The sequence below is a fragment of the Hesperophylax consimilis genome, chromosome 20 (assembly GCF_061612785.1).
Source record: "Hesperophylax consimilis isolate HC1 chromosome 20, BYU_Hcon_1.0, whole genome shotgun sequence".
In the NCBI taxonomy this organism is placed as follows: domain Eukaryota; kingdom Metazoa; phylum Arthropoda; class Insecta; order Trichoptera; family Limnephilidae; genus Hesperophylax; species Hesperophylax consimilis.
In genome coordinates this window covers 17,348,268-17,368,162 of record NC_142855.1, presented here as the reverse complement: position 1 = coordinate 17,368,162, position 19,895 = coordinate 17,348,268, and the positions used below count along the sequence as shown (strand labels likewise).

The following is a 19,895-nucleotide window of genomic DNA, read 5'->3' as shown; positions in this document are numbered from 1 at the left end:
TGTACATTATTGATTTTAAATGATTGATTTGTGAATATAATATATATAGTATTATACAGGGTGTATCGGCACGTACCCGACAAACTTTAACCAGCTATTCCTTAGCATATTTGGAGTAAAAAATCTTATGTGCACTTTGCTGTCCGGTAACGTTTTTTTTTAATAAAAAATTTATTATTCATATTTTCACCACATGTCACCACTGTTTTATCCTTTGTCAAAATTTGAAAACACATCTGGCAAATATTTTATTCGAATTCCGTTGAATAATGCACGTGTGTACCTATATTGGCGCACTTTTACAAGCACAGCGAAATGGCACGGCACCATTCGTCTCATTTTTAACTATTATTATTTAGTGTGTGCGAAAGAGCGAAGACGGTTTTTGACATACTTGCTTATAACAGCTGTTGAACACGAAACGCAATGCGAATGACAGTGATGTGGTGTGGAAATTTTAAATTTTTTTGTTTTTAATTGAAAAAAAAATGCTACCGGACAGCAAAGTGCCCATAACATTTTTTACTCCAAATGTGCTAAGGAATAGCTGGTTAAAGTTTGTCGGGTTAGTGCCGATACACCCTGTATACATAATATATATTGTGCACATAAATTAATCAATTAAAATTGATTGCGCACGTCTGGGACCCATGAACATTTGAACCCGCGACTTCCAGCTTGCTAGTCGAGATCCTTACCCCTCAACTATGGAGGCCGTCAAATACCTGTATGACGTAAATAAATATATGAATTTTAATGTAGCAAGAATATACAGAGACAGAGTAGTATAGCAGTTTATACTCTCATCCTACCCCTGTGGGGAAATGGCATGATGGTTAGTTAGTTACCTTGAATAAACAGAATCTGAATTTAAATTGAATAAACTTTTAAATGTGTGAATACGAAATATTCTGAATTTAAATTGAATAAACTTTTAAATGTGTGAATACGAAATATTCTGAATTTAAATTGAATAAACATTTAAATGTGTGAATAGAAAGATTTACGTAACTGCCGCACTTTTAATAGGCAGAGTTTATGGTATTTACACTTTGTTTCAAGTTAATTACTACAAGAAACAATTAATTACCTCGGGAGAGTTGGTAAAAGATGTATTTAAATTCCATATTTACTCAATCAAAGTTGAAAATTTCCCTTATAAAACTATCCTTTTGCCGCCATTTTATTATTTTTTAGTATGGATTGACGATTGTGAAAGTTTTTTTTCATTCTAAATTACTTAATAAACCCAAACTAAGAATCTAATAACCTATTTATGCATGTAAGCGGTTGTTTCTTGCAGTAATCGTTGAAAAGAAATGTCTAAAAGTGCGACAGTTAGATAAATAATTAAACTGAATTTATGTACGAAAGATATATTTCAAACTAACTAACCATCAGGCCGTTTTCCTCGGGAGTAGGCAGATAGGAGAGAACGCCAAACAACTTGGTCTTGGCACACATTCCTTACCTCATTCACATTCATACATATTTTCATACATACTCTTCTGTTATTCTGACTCTTGACATGGCCCGAATCAAGTAGTTGGTTCACTTGATCGTGCCATGACTTCCTCGGGCGTCCCCGACTTATTCTACCATTCGCATTCGTGTCATATATTCTCTTTATACTCCTTTCTTCGTTCATTCGCTCACATTTCTCATACGGTCATACATGGTTTTACCACACATAACCCTAAGGGATGTTTATAGGAATGAAATAGTAAAAATATTCTGAATTTAAATTGAATAAACTTAGATGTGTGTAAGAACTAAAACAATTTAAAATTATAATGAGTGCAACTCTAAAATGAACATCTGTCAAATCTGAAAATAAATATGGCGTTGGGCTGCATAATATTATAACAATATTATGATAGTAATAACATTGTTATTAGTACAATATTCGGCTATTATTAAATTTGAATTTATTATTATTTGAACGATGAAGGTAATGTCGGTAAAGTTAATAAATGTAGTTACCAGTTGAGACGTATTCACTGCAGAACGATTTTATCATATGAGCTCTTTGCAAAGGCGGTGGCCATCTTGTAATCGGTCGGTAAAAACAAATACTATGGATTACAGGACGGAGAGTTAAAACATGTTTGGAACATTAAGGTAGTGACAGACCACGCTATATGCATCTAAGTTTTTTTAGGCGTGGCCAATAACGGATTTTATTATGTATGTTGAGATGTTACATTACGCATAATCTTCCTCGGGAGAGGGGGTTAGATCGACTGGGGAACTGTCGCGGAATATCATTTTTTCGTATAGAATCAATCACCTTAACAGATGATGGCATGACATGGCACTCCGTTAATTGATCTGCCGTAGTCGGGAGAAGGGATCGCATAATTTTAAAATATAGCCTTGTATATCTATCATGTATACACATCATTGTATATCTGTTACCCTCTTCGTTTTGTGTAAATTATCTATGTAGGTACCTCCACATGGAAGGCCACGAGGGAAAATGATTTTCATTGTTTTTAATTATTATATTTTTTAGGTAAGGACGGAGTAAACGCACAGGAGGATGGCAAACAATTTCACAGCCGAGCTGTTGAACACAAGAAGTAATTGTGACAAATTATATGACAACGGTGTGCGAATTTAGCATTCCTGTCTGTTCACCCGTGCCAAATGAATCAATGATCGCACTGAAGTAGAACGAACCATTTTAGATAGAATTTTGGTTAAAAATAAAAAATTGTCTAGTCTGACTAACCATCATACCTTTTCCCATAGGGTAATGGATGTACTTCCACACAACTCTGTCTTGACACGCACTCTTGCTTCATTCCATTCACGCATCATATTATACATACTCTTCTGTATTTACTAATTACGCTCTTGTTAATTTAATAATTAACGCGCTTTTCTATTCAGATTTACCACGATGTGGACAGTAAAGGGATATTTTTTGGTGCGTGCAAACGCACTGGATTTGCCGGCGCGGCAACCGGCTGTTTATTTCAGCATGCATTCGAGCGGTTTTCACTCGGTATATTTATATACTTTGTAAACAATTTTGCACTAACAATGCTACTCTGTTACAGTCATCACCGTGACTGCAATGGTATAGGCTTTATTGATATGATGATGATTGATGATATTGATTGTAAATGGTGGCTCAAGCCGGTGCGGTTGTACGTGTGCCACCTTGGGTACATTGCCATACAAATCAGCACCGACCGGTGAATTCAGCGCACGGCTTGTCTCTCATCACCCTTATGGGAGCTTCTTGTGTTTCTTTCTATAGTATTTCAGTCATTTGGTAAAAATATCATGGGGATCATATGGGGATATAAAAAGCCTTGGACGGAGCAATTCGAGAACAGTTTGAAGCCGCGGGGAGAGGGGGAAAATTTATAAAAAATGTCAAAACCTATTTAATTTTTTTAATGTCGGATACCACTCCTTGTCTCATCAAATACCCAAAAACCACCGCAAGTCGTTATAAACTGCATTAACAATTCAAAAATAAAATAATAATAGTTCATTAGGCACTAGTTTACCTACAAATCACTTCAAAATTTAGTCATCTAAGATGGCTGCCAGGCAATTTCCCGTCACCCTGAATTGGCTTCAACGCCATTCATACAAAATCGCACTAATAATAAAAATATAAATATTGTCTTTGATCTACACAGCTGTGAGCTGCTGCCAGCTGATCGAAAAACCGTATCACAACAAAATTACCGTGTTTTATAAATTGCTTTTGAATCAAAATAAGTAAACAATTATTTTCGCTATTTATAAGCCAAAATCTTTCAAATGTTTTTTGGTTAAATTACTACAGACCGGCGAATGAAAATTATTATTCCGCTTTTCCTGCAAACATTTACCATAGACAAAACAATAATCCTGAATAAGTGTAAAAATAACAAACTCATATCTGCCAAATAAAACATTATAATATTTTCCGATATACTGGTATTGTAATATTATAAACATAACATAGTTTAAGAAACTCTAAAATAACGTATGGGGATTTAGGGATAAAATAATATGAAGAATTTTACCAAAAAATATTGCGGCCAAAATTTAAACTACTATTTGAATATCATTCGTTCGTAGTTCTAGTTTTGTCCGCTAGTCTCGCTGCAGTTTTCATGGGTTTATGTTTTCCGAAGTTTAAAAAAATTGTCATGCTGCATGTCTAGGAAGATATCCCTAGATTTAGGGAAAAACAGAGATTCGTGACAAAGGGAATTTCTGAACAAATTTACATTAAAACCCTTCATACATGTCTTGCATCCCCCCCCAAGACGAATATTAAAAGCATGTATTATTATTATTATTATTCTACAAATAATATTCTCAACTAGAATTTAATTTATTATCTAGGCCAAACGTTACTTAGCGCTAGTAAAACTTTGACACTTCTTGTCAAAACCAAATTTTAAATACTAAAATTGCTTATGATAATCGTGTGATGTACGAGGAAGGAAGTTTTACAAAAACTGTGTGGAATTTGAAAAGCAGGCCGTTTGATCATACGTCGTTGAAGGATTTGGTAATGTCAAGGAAAATGACTTCAGTGGACATTTTAGGAGTCGAAGCCGCCAAGGATTCAATTCGGAGACTAAAAGCAATTGGCTAAGGGTTGAGCATTGAGATCTGATGCCACTTTGACGCCTTGGCAAGTAGGCGCCCTGGGCGGACTGCCCCAATTGCGCCTGCACAGGGCTGGTCCTGTTAGCCGGTCCTGATAGTCCCGCATACCCATAAAAAATTTAAATGTCTGAAAATAATACAGATAAACAATAGGGCCTCAAATAAGAAGTATTAAAAAACCCATTTATCAATAACAATAAGATCGATGTCATGAATACAATGTCATAATATAACGCGAATGCCTAAAATATAAAAAAGTTTTCATATTTAGATGGAAATTTGTTGTCCTTTGAAAAGATTATTTGGTGTTTTAAAAATTTGTAGAGATTTTTGGAGGCTTTAAAATTATTTCTGGGGATTTCTATGTCTAAAGTCGTCGTCCTATCGGGTCGATGTCGATATAGCAATAAGCAATTGACATAAATCAAAGACCCCGCGCAACTCCCACAGCGGCTGCGCTGCAAACAGTAGCGAAATTTGCTTTTTTGCGCAGGTTTATGTCGATTGCCTATCGATACCGGCCAATACCTATCCAGTGAGACAACGAGCAGGGCCGGCCATGAGGCAAACAGCGCCTGGCGCGATGAAAATTTTGCCGCCCCTTGTCAAAACCAGTAGACGCTAAAAATAATATTAAGGGCGATGTGTTAGGTTAGGTATTATCGGCGCCTTTTAAATTCAGCGCACGGAGCGGACCGCTCCAATTGCGCCCGCATAGCGCTGGCCTTGACGACGAGCTAAAAAGATTTCTCAAATTTTTTGATCCCTTTTAAAAAAATATTTTTTATGCCTTTTCCAGAGATTTTTCGAAATTTTTGCATTTTTATATATAATGCCTACAGATCTGATGTCTATACAATAATATTATAATAAAACATAGTTTTCCAAGGATTTAGATTTTTTAAATATTTATGTTGAAGAATCAAAAGGATTAGGCCCTGTTAAGAGTTCTACCGAGCCGAACCCTCTGATATGAAAATATCTGGAGTCGGTGAATTTTTTTTTTTTATTTTTTTTTTATTGAAATTTTTTTTGATACATATATATACAGGTACATACATAATAACAAATTATTTTCCCATTTGATCTCTGGTGAGTTGACGTGTTGTTCTTGTATTGTTTTGTATTTATTTTGCTTATATAATGCACTTGCATAATGTTGATTGACTAGATGATCATTTGTGGAAAAGTGTGTGAAAGGGTTTAGTTTTTCCTGTGGGGAAGATTTAACCCGGACATAAAGTCGGGAAATTTGATATCTTTGTTGGGAATTTATTTTTTTATTAGTGGCAACGATGTTGTCATGTATTATAAGTTGTTATGTATGGTATGGCGATATCAGTCAGTACCGGACTTATACCTCTTAAATTGTTTTCGGTGATGTAATTTGGTGTTTTTAAGTATAATTCGTTACTCGTATTCGAGCTGTGATTTACAATAATTGTTTTTAAACAAATTTATACCGTTTTTATCCCAAATTTCTGTACAAAAGTTCAATTTATTTCCGCGATGGAGTGAGCAGTGTTAGCCAAGTTGTGTCAAACACAAATGCGAAGAAACAACAAAAAATGTCAGAAGAACAGGTCGGTTTCAAAATAATCTTATTTCAATGCATTCTTGAATGCTTTATCATCGTTTTCCGATATTTACAAAGGCTAAAGTCCGTATATTTTTTGAAATACAGCCCGCCGCGTTTTACCCCATTTATATTTTGGTCTGAAATTAGGGAACATGCCTTTTCGACAAATTAATTTCGGGTACTAGAGAAATGTCAATTTAATCATTCTATTATCGATTTAGTTGCATTTCGTATTAGAATAATCCGTCTAGATTATTTTTAAAGCGATTTTCGTTTAAAAAATGATATTTATTTTAGCGCTATTGATGTGATTTTTTTTAAAAGACTGGTGCTATAAAAATCCTAAATTTTGTATTATTTTTTATGTGATTACCGCATAAGATTTCCAATTGCTCCTAACTGTCTGGACTCAGTGGTACCATCCCCAATTGGGGCAGGGAGTGGGGAGGGGAAGGAGATGTAGGTGAAAGTTGGGAAGTACCTGGCTATTCAGTCTGGTCACTAAACGCGACTAAAGCCATTTCAAGCAATGTTTTGATTTCAAATGTGGTCTTTCAGCAGAGCTAAGTAACCGTCACAGGGGTGGGCAAAAACAATGGACCGTCATAACACACTCACACACACATCCTTGCTTCATTCACATTCATACATCCTCTCGTAAATACTGTTCTGTTATTTTGACTCTTAACATAACCTGACTCAAGTATTTGATTAACTTGATTGCGCCATGTCTTTCTCGGACGTCTCTGACTTCTTTCACCATTCATTATCTTACTTTCCTTTCTTTGTTCATCCACTCACATGTCCAATCTGTGTAAATCTAATCATCCCTTTCTTAATCTAATTTATTATTTATCTTTTTTGATATTCTGAAAACCGAAGAGATAATGTTATATTAATAGTTTTTTAAAATGTCGGTGATGTTGATCTTGTAATTGATTGTATATATTAATTAGTTGTAACAGGATCGGAAGATACTCTCAGTATCGCCCTGATAGAAGACCAACATTCAGGGGATCAATTCTCCAATAGCGATCAAGAGTTATACATTATGCTCCATCTGCGAATGAAAAATTACTATTTGTCTTGACAAACTTTATTGAATATTTCATTTATACATATTCTTGATTGTCGAAGGGATGATTTTATTGTTAGCCCTGAATATTGTCTATGTTTTTTATGTTTTGACCTTTCTACGGTGATAGTTACAAAACGTAATAAGGCTTTGTTAAGACTGAAATTCCTGATGAAGTCTTCTTCTGTCAAATTAGCGAAAATAATTCAGTACAACTCCCACAGCAATGTTCGTTGAACGAATTATTATTTAATGAACAGGCAGCATTCTGGTGAGGTGATCATATCCGATTTCACAATAAGTCAATACTTTCTTCTAGTAGAATGGATGACATGTTGTGGAAGTTAGTTCCATGCTTCCACTACTCTATGTTAGTAGAATGGATGACATGTTGTGGAAGTTAGTTCCATGCTTCCACTACTCTATGTTAGTAGAATGGATGACACGTTGTGGAAGTTAGTTCCATGCTTCCACTACTCTATGTTAGAAGAATGGATGACATGTTGTGGAAGTTTGTTCCATGCTTCCACTACTCTATGTTAGTAGAATGGATGACATGTTGTGGAAGTTTGTTCCATGCTTCCACTAGTGTATGTTAGTAGAATGGATGACATGTTGTGGAAGTTAGTTCCGTGCTTCCACTACTCTATTTGCAAGGAAATGTTTCTTAAGATTGGATGCAAAAAGTGTCCACGTAGATTTACATTTGTGTTAGTGGGGAAGATTTCTTGAATACCAGGGCAAGTAACCAGACAATTTTTTGAAAGTCTCAATCAAGTCACCCATTTCTAGTCTTATATAGTAAATTTTAGTAATTTTAGATCTGAATGAAGAGCGCCTTTTTAAATAAAATTATCTTTATTATAATTATTACCCTAAAATACATAGTTAGCCTTACAGCAGCTGGGTGTACTGTACAATGCCCACAGATACTTTAATAGTACACAACGGCTTACCCTGTACAAATCGCAAGTGCTCCCCACTGTTGAATTTGGCACCCAACAAGCGCTCCGTTCAATAGATTCACCTGTATTAACAAATGGTTTGAAATTTTTAGAGCACAGGCGTCAGAAGCACGCTATACCCAACCTAACATTTGTATTCAGTTATTTATCACTTATTAAAAATACAAATGAAATACAAATGCCAAGACAAATGTCTTGGCTGCGAAATATACGAGAGTGGACCGGCATTAGAAGTGTGGAGGAGCTATTCCGGGCAGCGCAAGACAAAGAGACATTTTCTAGAGTGATCGCCAACGTCGGGGGGACCTGATACGGCACATAAAGAAGAAGAAGATTTGTCACTTGAGAAGGGGTTGTTATACGACTCATTGAAACTGCGTCAATTTGCTGGCCTCTTTTTTCATGTTCACTCCTTCCTCTCCCCGAAAAGACTTCCTTACAACATCCTCAAATATGACAAACATATGTGGAGTCATTAAAATGTTAAAAGGCGTGCGGTAACCGAGTTTTCTCTCATAGAAACCCAAGTTGTGTTTTACATCTTGGCATGCCAAAGATTAATTCTGTTGTGGTAGCCGCTGTGCCCACATGATGCACAGATGGGGCCTTAAAGAGTCAGCGATGTGTGAATGTGGTGTGGTGCATACCACCGAACATGTGGTCAATGAATGTCCATTCGTTCCCCGGCGGGATTGATGAGATTCACATGGTGACGTACCTAGATATCTCCCTTTGATCCCCCCACCATACGAAAGAAGAAGATTCTGTTGTGGTGATTTTGTGATATTGTGTTACAGGAGGTGCGGCAGATAGAGCTGCTGTGCAAGCAGCTGTACGAGGCGCAGGACGCCACGCTACAGCAGGAGGCCGAGAAGGCGCTAGTCGGATTTCAGGTGAGCACACATCTTTACCTAATTGCAAAGAAACGAATCTGTTTGTCTTTTGAATTACGAGAGCGATTTGTAAAAACTCTTTGGTAGGGTTTTCCATGGGACCAGGAAACATTACTTATGTTTTTTTTTTTATCGATTCGGGGAATTAATTTGTCTTTTATTTGTGTTTTAGGAATCTACAAGTACGTTGGGAAGATGTCAGGCCCTACTGGAGAGGGCTGACTCGAGCTATGCACAGTTGTTGGCTGCTACCACTCTAGTTAGACTAGTTTCCAGGTGATTAATAACAGCATACATTTATTATTTTTTAAAACAGACGGTTTACAGATAATTCCTGTGCGCCATGTGGGCACAAATTTCCTTCAACAGTAACTTCTCACTAAAGTGAACTTTTACTGTAGTTGAATTCGTCGTTCTCAACTATATTGCGCACTGTTTTCGTACTCTCAATTGTAAACACATTGACTTGTACATAAATAATAATAATATTTTGATGATTTTTATAGTGCCGATTTTGTGCAAAATCACCTCAAGGGCGCTGTACAAGTATATTATAAATTTCTACTATGATCTATGTTATTACTAACTATTTATGGAGATAATATACACTACAATACTTACCTGGTAGGTCACTTAAGATTAACACTTAATTAACATTAACTAATTGTTCATTAGCGAAATTGGATATAACTGGACTTTCTCTCAGGAATGGTATATTTAATTTAAGGGTATGACAGCTTAAAAAGGTAAGTTTTTAGTTTAGACTTGAATTCTGTTGGACTTGTTATGGATCTTAGTTCCGGAGGCAGTTTATTCCAAGCCTTCGGCCCAGATACTCCGAAAGCGCGATCACCAAACTTAGTATTTGACTTGCGCTTAGGTTCCATCAGTCTGCCTACAGCTGATGATGTTGCTGATCTAAGAGTTGACTGCCTCAGACCAGTGTTTTCCGGGACGCATAGTTCAGAGATGTAGGGTGGGGCCATTTCATTGATGGATTTAAACACCATCCAGTACAGTTTGTACTGGATTCTTTCAGGGCACTTGAGCCAGTGAAGATTACGAAGGTGTTCTGAAATGTGCGAATATTTTGAAACCCCGGTTATGAGCCGTGCTGCTGCATTAAACACTGATTGAAGTTTGCAATTTGATATTTTGGAAGGCTGTACATAATTCATCACTACAACTAAACTAAAAACTTACCTTTTTAAGCTGTCATACCCTTAAATTAAATATACCATTCTTGAGAGAAAGTCCAATTATATCCAATTTTCCAATTATGTCCTAAATCCTGTATCTAAATTTCGCTAATAAACAATTAGTTAATGTTAATGAAGTGTTAATCTCTTGTGACCTACCAGGTAAGTATTGTACTGTATATTATCTCCATATATAGTTATGTAGTAGTAACATAGATAATTGTAGAAATCTATTAAATATTTGAACAGCTCCCTTGAGGTGATTTTGCACAAAAATGGCGCTATACAAATCATCCAAATATTATTATTATTATTATTAACTCATTCTGTGTATAATACAATGTGGTTCACTATGCCCTTATCAATTTTACAAATATACATTATACGTATATTGGAGTGAAATTATTTAACCAATTTTATCTGTTAATATAAGATTAGAAACAGATTATTAAAAATTGTAAAGTACGAAAAAAACTCTTTCAATTTATTATACTTTGAAACATTATATTATTCGATATGCTTTTTTTTCTTTTCTTCACTTACAAGTCTATTAATTCCTAATATTTCTTATATTTATTTTTCACTCTCTTGCTATTTCTGAAAAGCTTCTATGTTAAAACGTTATTTAACTATGTTTGTTGTACACCTTTTTAACACTAGCGTTGCTCTTTAACCTTTCCCTTACTGTGCTAAAAAAATCCACGCGTTCCGGTGCTGTGTAGTCAATACACATCTCAAAATAAGCAATTTAATATGGGAAAAATATGAATATTTATAGCTAATCGCTTATGCTTATTATATTTTATATCAAAAGTGATAATAATTGTAATTTAATTGCTGAAAACATGAAAAAACCATCGGCAGATGCGAAAAAAAACGTGCGAGGGGTCCACATCTAACGACGGTCCGCGACCAACTCTCTGGCGGCTAGTAGTGCTAGCACACACACAGCTATGCGGTTGTAGGTATCGATGGTCTAAATCAAAATACAACTGCGGACGTGTGGATTTCTCATGTTCCCGCATAGCGAACTAAAGCGGGACATCAATAGCGTGTCATTTCCTCGCACACTCTTCGCCTAACAGTGTCACACGGTTGATTGTATTGGTGTATTTGTTCCCGATTTTTAACAAAAATCTCTGATTTTTAATTGCATTTGAAAACTATGTAAAATATTATTTTTTAATTCAGTCCATAAATGTATAACGGATGAATACCTAAAATCTGAACCTAGAATTTATTATATTTATAGAGGTATTAAAGTTATTAGAAGCAATGTGTAGTAAATACACACCACAGATAAGGAAAGGTTGTAAGGTTGAAAAGTTGTAAAAAAGGTGTAAAATGAATTAAAAAAGGTTTAAAAAAGTGTAATCACAGTGTATTATTATAAAAAAAAAACCTTTATATCTTGTATCTGTTGGGGGGGGGAGGTAAGGCTCTCGACTTGCAATCCGGAGGTTGCGGGTTCAAATCCCGATATGTGCAAGTAAATTTTATTTGATAAATTAGTGAAATTTGACAATTTCGATGTTTTGGTTTGCAGGTCGACGCAAGTTTTGTCTCTGCAACAGAGACTGGACATCAGGAATTATGTCCTCAACTATTTGGCCACTCGTCCTAAATTGGCCGTTTTCGTCGTACAGGTAACGTAAAATAGGTTTAATACTTTATTTCAAATTGGAACTGATTGTTTAATATGTCTTCGCTTTGGTTTGACAAGGCTGTAACTGACATTTTGAACCAAAATGACCTTTGAATGGGAAACAGTTTCTTTAGCTCTTATCTACATCCAAAATATTTTTGAAGTCATTCTGTTAAGTATTAACGAAGTTATAATGTGCCAAAGTTCTAACATCAGACACTTGTTCCTAACTGACAGTTCCAAACTAAATTTATTTGTATTAAACAGATAAAATAAGCTTTCAAATTTAATTACATATTAGAATAAAACATATCATTTTTGAAACATTAAAATTTTGAAATCAAACATAGAAAAGTTTAAGAAATGGCGCATCTTACGTTTTTCGTCTCCAAACACTGATCTAAAATTACTGAACGAAATAAAAAACACATATTCAATTAGACAAATGTATTATAAATTTTACTGCCATCTCGCTTTTAGATATATAAAACACACACGCGTATTTGAATGCAACTTTGTGTCAAAATTTCAAAGCAAGCAGTGAAGAAATTTTGGAGATTTAAGATTTTGAACAAACGGACATTAACGTTTTTAGACATCTGCTTTAGATAGCAAAATATTTTTTGTGAATCCATATAAATTATTGAAGAAAATGTCTACTTCAGCACACTCTATCTTACTATATAGTCCACACATTTGTGTCAGAGGGCTAAATAAGCGATATTATTTTTAAATGATTCAAGTGAAACATGCTATTTATTTTATTTATTTATTTATTTGGAAAAGTTGACAGCAAATCTGTAATTATATAATGATACAATAATAATATTATTAATTATGCCAATTATGAACTTTCCACTGACGAATAGTTAATGGTGTTACAATGGTGTACAATGGCATAGAGATGTTCTCTTAAATTAATTTCTTGTTAAGTTAGGAAATATTAAAAATATTAAAATAAAGGAGGGTGGGGGGGAGGAGGGGGAAATATAGGATAAGGATTAAGAGGCAAAGGACGGGAATATATAGGAATTGAACTAGTTTGAGTTTTGTTGATTATTGAGTTTTTGTTTTATGTCGCGTAAAGTCGAGTTAAATATGTCAATATGGTTATAATTTAAGTTAAAAAAGTGTGTGGATCTGTAGATAAATGAGTTTTGTTTGGAATTTGTCTTACAATGAGGGAGATTAAAAGTAAGCGACTGTCTGCTGTTGCGATTGGGAACATGGAATAATAGGCGTTGAAGAAAATCAGGACTATCGATTAAATTGTGTGTAATTTTGAATAACATTACCAAATCTGCTACATTTCTTCGGAAAGTTAACGTCTGTATATTGAAGAACTTTGCAGAGTCTTCATTACTGATATGAGATCGAAAAGAGCGGAAATTAAGGTACCTTAAAAATCTATTTTGAACACTTTCAATTCTATTTTTATGTATTGCATAGCCTGGGTTCCACACTTGTGATGCGTATTCAAGGATACTACGAGCGTATGAGAAATACAGTGTTTTGAAAGTAGCAATGTCTTTGAATTGTTTACAGGAACGGATTATGAAACCCAGCATAGAGAATGCGTTAGTGACTACGTGGTCAATATGTTTATTGAAATTCAGTTTACTATCAAGTATAACCCCAAGGTCCTTAATTTCTGATTTGGTAGATAAAGGTTGATGATTAATTGAGTATTCGTGTATAAATATGTTTTTGTTTCTAGTAAAGCGTACGATGAAGCATTTGGATATATTTAATTCCAGACAATGGGCATTAACATACGCGTTTAAACGTTGTAAATCCTTTTGCAGCTTGTGACAGTCTTCGATTGATTTTATAGGTGAGAAGATTTTCATGTCATCTGCATATAGGATGGTCTGCGAGTGTAAAAAGCAGTGACCAATATCATTGATATAGATATTAAATAGTAACGGTCCTAACAGGCTGCCTTGAGGAACTCCCGATGTTACAGCAACAGAGTCGGATTTAAATCCAGCAACCACTACTATTTGACTACGGTTGGAGATATAAGAAGAGAGCCAACGATAAAGATTGCCGTGAATACCAATCTTTAAAAGCTTGTTCAACAAGGTTGAATGATCGACCTTGTCAAACGCCTTACTATAGTCGGTATAGACAGTGTCCACTTGTATTCTGTTATCCAAATTATCCTGCAGGTACTCTGTGAAGGTTAAAAGATTTGTGGTTGTAGATTTACCACTTATGAAACCGTGTTGGGTCGTATTCAGGCTGGGCTTAAGAGCAGAATATAGTTGGTCATAGACTATTTTTTCAAAAATTTTGTTAAATATACAAAGTTTGGAGATTGGCCTGTAGTTTTTAACGTCTGTTTTTTTGCCATTTTTGAAAACAGGAGACACATAAGCAGATTTCCATATACCAGGGACAGTGCAATCGGTTAGGGAACGATTGAAAATTAAAGAAAGGGGTAAGGCTAGATTGTGTGCACATTGTTTGATAAAGATTGAAGGTATTTCGTCAGGACCGGCACCTTTGCGAATATCAATTTCCTTAAGGTATTTTAAGACGATTTCTCGTGTCACCTCAATATTGCTTATATTGGATGTATGGTTCCCGACGTCAGTTGGATCAAGGGTAAGTGGATCGGAGGGTTTACTGAAAACTGAACTGAAATATTTTGAAAATAAATTTGCAATTTCCGTTCCATTATTGGCTTTCAGCTCTCCAAAATACATACATTTTGGGACACCTTGGGATGCGTTAGAAGATTTGACGTGGCTCCAGAAGTTTTTAGGGTTTGAGGAAATATTGTTTTCAATATTACTCAAGAAACGGGCTTTGCTTTTCCGACATAAGTCTTTGTGCCGTTTACGAAGCAGGGAAAATGCGTCATAGTCAGCCTGGTTCTTGTGTTTTTTATATTTGCTAAAGTATTTTGATTTTTCCTTAGTTATCTTAATAAGGGCAGCACTGTACCAAGGAGGATATTTCGAGTTCCACGAAAGTTTATGAGGAATATGAAGATTTATGAGGTATTTCAAAAACGTATAGAAACCGTCAAGCGCTGGTTCTATTTGAGAGGTAGAAAAAATGGAAGCCCAGTCAGCTTGTTCAAGGGCGAAATTAATTGAATCGTAGTCTCCACGATTATATAGAAAAACTTTTCTTTTCGCATTTGTCAATGAAGGAGTTTCCTGAAATGGCACACTAATGGATAGAGCTTTATGATGTTCATCTTCGGGAACTAGCGGGTCGTCATTAGATTCGACGGAGATTAGTAGATTTGACAGAATCAGATCTAGGATATGGCCGCTTGAGTTTAGTTCACCGTTATATTGAGAGAGGTTCAGAAAATGCATACAGTCTACGAAGTAATTACTAACGTGAGTAGAGTAATTACTAGCTGCATAGTGAGCAGATGGCGTAGTTTGGATCCATGAAATTTCAGGAAGATTAAAGTCACCTAAGATAATAAAAGAATCATTGGGGTTATTTGATACTACGTCTGATAACATGTTCAGGAAATTTTCGATTAAATATTGATGTTGAGTCCCTCCGGGGATGTACACGCAACATATATGGACCAAACTGTGAGGTGTAGTATTGGTGCGAATGGTGACCCAAATGTCTTCAGCACAAGAAGTCCATTCTGGTCTGGCGACGCTGATCAGCTCCTGTTTAATAGCTATCACTACACCACCTATGGCGTCTTAAACAATGTTGATTAGGAACATTTATTTCAATATTGCTAAGACATAATGCAGAATCAAGATGGCCGTGAATTATTTTGTGCAAACGTATTAGATCTGTTAGTTGCCTTCTAATTTTAAGTGTAGTCATCTTAAAGTAATCAAAAGGTATGTCGCATGATATAAGATGGTTTTTAGACCACATTTGAAAGATAACAGTCATTAACAATATTTTCATATTTAGTGGATTCCAAATAGTGCTTGATTATTCAAGTTTACTTCTTATTAACCCTTGGGACCTTCTAAGACCCAAACAGTCCCAAATGCCGTGCGCACATTATACTCTCCTTAGACCATATTTGTCCCAGAACGACCGCACATTATTAAAATGCATATATCTCTCTTCCTCTCATCTAAAAATTAATTATTTATTTTATGTCAGAAAGAGAACGAAATAGTGCTTGTTATTGTCTTTGAAAAAATGGAAGCTTGTAGAAGGTTCGATCCGTGCAAATCAACAACGTCTCAAGGGTTAAGGCACTGTAAATAATCATGTGGGCACAGCGGCTATGGGAGCACCTTAACCTATTGATGGCGGACCACGTACATACATGTGGTCAACGAATGCCCGCTTTATTCATTCCCCGGCGGGATTGATGAGGTTCACATGGCGACGCCTGAGGCCCTTGACTGACTCGCAGACCGAGATGTCCCCCTCTGACCCCCCCCACCATACGAAAGAAGAAGAAGACTGTAAATAATGTGTACTTCTACTTCAATTCATACTATCACAACAACAAAATCTATCCAAACTTGTTGAACAAGGTTTTAAGTAATGTTAGAACTTTGTAAAGTGAAATATTGTGTCATTGCTGGTCCAAAACAAGTAGGTTTTTAGTGAAGAACTAAAATACTGTACATTAGATCAAACCATAAATTCAACGTTTGTTATAGACAGAATAAGGAAATGTTCAGATAGAACCTTGTCGAACCAAAGTGACGATGTAATGTTACTGCGGCGACTCGAACATCGAAACCTCGATACTTTGAGAATGGAGACATTTTTCAGATTTGCTGAACGCCTAGTAAACATACTTATTGCATTTAAGAATATGAATTTTAATAGAAAAAAGTTCTGTGAAGTACCCTGTCTACGCACAACACTGTGCGCACGTGCATGACCTGTAGAAAGTCACTCCACGACGCAAGCTCGAGTGTGTTAGTACGCAGAGTCAGTTTGTTTGTATAAATTTCAAAGTGTATCTTGCTTTGGAAAGCTGACATTTGATTCAAACTCCACAAATATTGAAATTTTGTTGTTTTTATCTTTTAGGCCTTGGTGTCACTATTTGCGCGCCTTACCAAGATGGGATGGTTTGACTCCATCAAGGATGAATTTGTCTTCAGGAACGTAATGGCCGATGTCACCAATTTTCTGCAGGTTTGTATTCATTTACGTTTTTATATTTTCGAGGATTATTAGGGGATTTGAGGATTATTAGAGCATTTGAGGATTATTAAAGGATTTGAGGATTATTAGGGGATTTGACATAGACATATGAATATTAGTAGACCTGCCCTAAGTGATTAAAAGCGTATTATTCCCCACTCCCCATACCGGTTCCATTGGAGCCGGCTGGGCTCGCGTATGGCTTCCCGTGAATCTTGAGAATGTGACGTCATCATTCTTGTTCGAACTAGCGTCGAGCTATGGTCGAGGCATTTTATGAAATAACACGGCAAAATAGTGGCTTGTGATATGAAAACTTGTAAAAATATATGTGAAAAAGAGAATAAACCCAATTGTCGTATTACATTCCATATGTAAGCATCATTTTAAGCTTATTCACGTCGTATAATATGAATCAGTTGTAGAAACATATACTATCACATCGAGCCAACATTGGTCGAATGTAGCGATTCTCAAGTGTGCGCATCGTTGTTACTGGGAAGTAAATTATGAACCCTTATAAAAGTGTCTTAACTAAATACGTAAACAAAATAATCGACTCTGAAAATAGAAGAAATTTTTTTTTGCCGAATTTGAACTTCGCAAATTTGTTCATAACGTGGCGAGTAATTTGCGCTCCCATGTAAAAATGTCTATTCATTCAAAAGCAGATTTTACTTTTAAGAACTAAATGGTGATATTATAATGCGAGATGCCTATATACTGTCAGATTTATTTATTGACGAATCACAGTCAGCTTTACCCCCTTCGTTCTTCAACAGTTGATTTTACCCCTCACCTTTAATTTCTAGTCTATATATTCATATGTCTGTGGGATTTGAGGATTATTAGGGGATTTGAGGATTATTAGGGGATGTACCGGACAGCAGGCGGATGGACATAATTATTAAAATAATTAAGGAAATGAATATTTACTGTTATCACGCATCTAACGACGCCGAATCCCTTTTGAAGCTTATCACCGGACATGTATCATGTGTCAAATGGGATTTAACCGTAGTAATTAAAATTTGGTTATTTTTCTTGGTTCCTTAATGCTCTCATGCATCCTGTTTAGAGATAAGAATATTTGATGTACATTAACACGTGTTCAATTCGAACTCAATAAATATGCAAACAACTGCCACAATCAGTCAGTTGTCCGACGACATTCGCAAGTCGTGTTTCTTTGAAAATCCTTACCTAAGGTACCCCCGAGAGGAAACCGGCATTTACAGTCGATGTCACTGGCGTAAGTGTCCAGTACAGGGGATTTGAGGATTATTAGAGCATTTGAGGATTATTAAAGGATTTGAGGATTATTAGGGGATTTGAGGATTATTAGAGGATTTGAGGATTATTAGGGGATTTGAGGATTATTAGGGGATTTGAGGATTATTAGAGGATTTGAGGATTATTAGGGGATTTGAGGATTATTAGGGGATTTTCCTGTAAATCTAAAATCGACCATGTTCAATCTGTGCAAAATTCATTGGTTAAATTATTAGCTGAAAAAAATTTATACAAAGAAAGGCATAATATCTGTGGCTTCTATCAGAGTCTCAAAATTCTTTCAGTGAGGGCAATTCTGTGGTACAAAATTATATTTCAGCACATAAATAACCCCTTATATATAAACAGGATAGAACACAATCATAATACTCAGTTTTAACTTTAATGAAGGACTTATTGTACCTAAGCATACAAATAAATATGGACAAATAACGTTAAACTATATGATTCCCAGTTGTTTTAATATGTTACCTGCGTAAATTAAAAACTGTGCCCAAAACAAACAATTGGTGAACTTACTGAAGACTTGGCGCACTGAAACAATTCATTTGTATTAACTTACAATTATATATTATTCTAAACACTTTTAAAATTGTTATTTATGTTTTTCATAATTTTTCTTTTTCTATATTTCTGTAAAATTTTGAATTTTTTGTTTTATACAATTGTAAAAATGTAACTGTAAACTCACATAATATCACTGAGGAACTAGCGTCAATGATTCCTTCGGCACCGGTGCGTAGTCGGGATACACGCCAAACGCGCGCCCAACATTTGTACACGGTTGACATTTGTCACATGAGAACGGGTCGCTTCTACGATTCGTTCTTAAGTTCAACAGCTCGGCTGTGGAACGAACTGCCGGCCTCTGTGTTTCCTCCCTCCTACAACATGGGACTCTTCAAGACCCATGTTCACTCCTTCCTCTCCACAAAAAGACCCTCCACACAGCATCCCCAAAGATGACAAAGGCCCTGAGGGAAATTATTTTCTTCAGGGCCTCCTGTGTGGAGTTAATATAAAAAAAAAAAAAAAAAAATCTATATCAATTATGATTGCGTCTCTGAAATTGTAATTGTACATAACTTTGCTATGCGTATTATTTGCAGGGTCCCGTGGAGCACTGCACGATAGGCGTGCAGCTCCTGTCGCATCTCACATGCGAAATGAACCAGATATCGGACGCGGACGCCAATAGATCCATCACCAAACACAGGAAGATTGCGTCTTCCTTCAGGTAAGAAATAATTATCGTAATCATTTTTTTTATTACATACAGTCAATAAATGATTTTCGCACCATATTCATTGGTCAAAATTCGTTGAAAGATTTGGGAGTCAATTTCAACTCTGTCTGTCAACCGACGATTTGCGAGAATCTAGATTTTTTAGACATTTTCATCAGTTCTTGCAGTTGAAGAACTTCCGCTGTGAAGGTAATCTTCAAGTGTTCTGAAAATATGGGCCCTTCACAAAACACTATCTCCACAGGAATGTTGAAGTTTT

At 35.7% G+C, this 19,895-nt stretch overlaps 2 protein-coding genes across 4 annotated transcripts in view; one reads left to right on the top strand and one right to left on the bottom strand.

The window, feature by feature from the left end:
* The window catches only part of LOC149414224 (uncharacterized), a 43,675-nt gene extending 41,611 nt beyond the window's left edge, over positions 1-2,064 (bottom strand). For all 3 annotated transcript variants that reach the window (XM_089644330.1, XM_089644331.1, XM_089644332.1), the window contains exon 1: positions 1,984-2,064. The gene's annotated coding sequence lies outside the window, so the exon portion shown is untranslated. The remainder of the gene's footprint in view (positions 1-1,983) is intronic.
* Positions 2,065-5,946: 3,882 nt separating this feature from the next.
* The window catches only part of Ranbp16 (Ran-binding protein 16), a 53,699-nt gene continuing 39,750 nt past the window's right edge, over positions 5,947-19,895 (top strand). The window contains exons 1-6 of the mRNA XM_089644257.1: positions 5,947-6,209; positions 9,043-9,138; positions 9,311-9,414; positions 11,884-11,983; positions 16,981-17,088; positions 19,500-19,627. Coding sequence (XP_089500383.1) covers positions 6,195-6,209; positions 9,043-9,138; positions 9,311-9,414; positions 11,884-11,983; positions 16,981-17,088; positions 19,500-19,627 — 551 coding nt within the window. The 5' untranslated portion in view covers positions 5,947-6,194. The remainder of the gene's footprint in view (positions 6,210-9,042; positions 9,139-9,310; positions 9,415-11,883; positions 11,984-16,980; positions 17,089-19,499; positions 19,628-19,895) is intronic.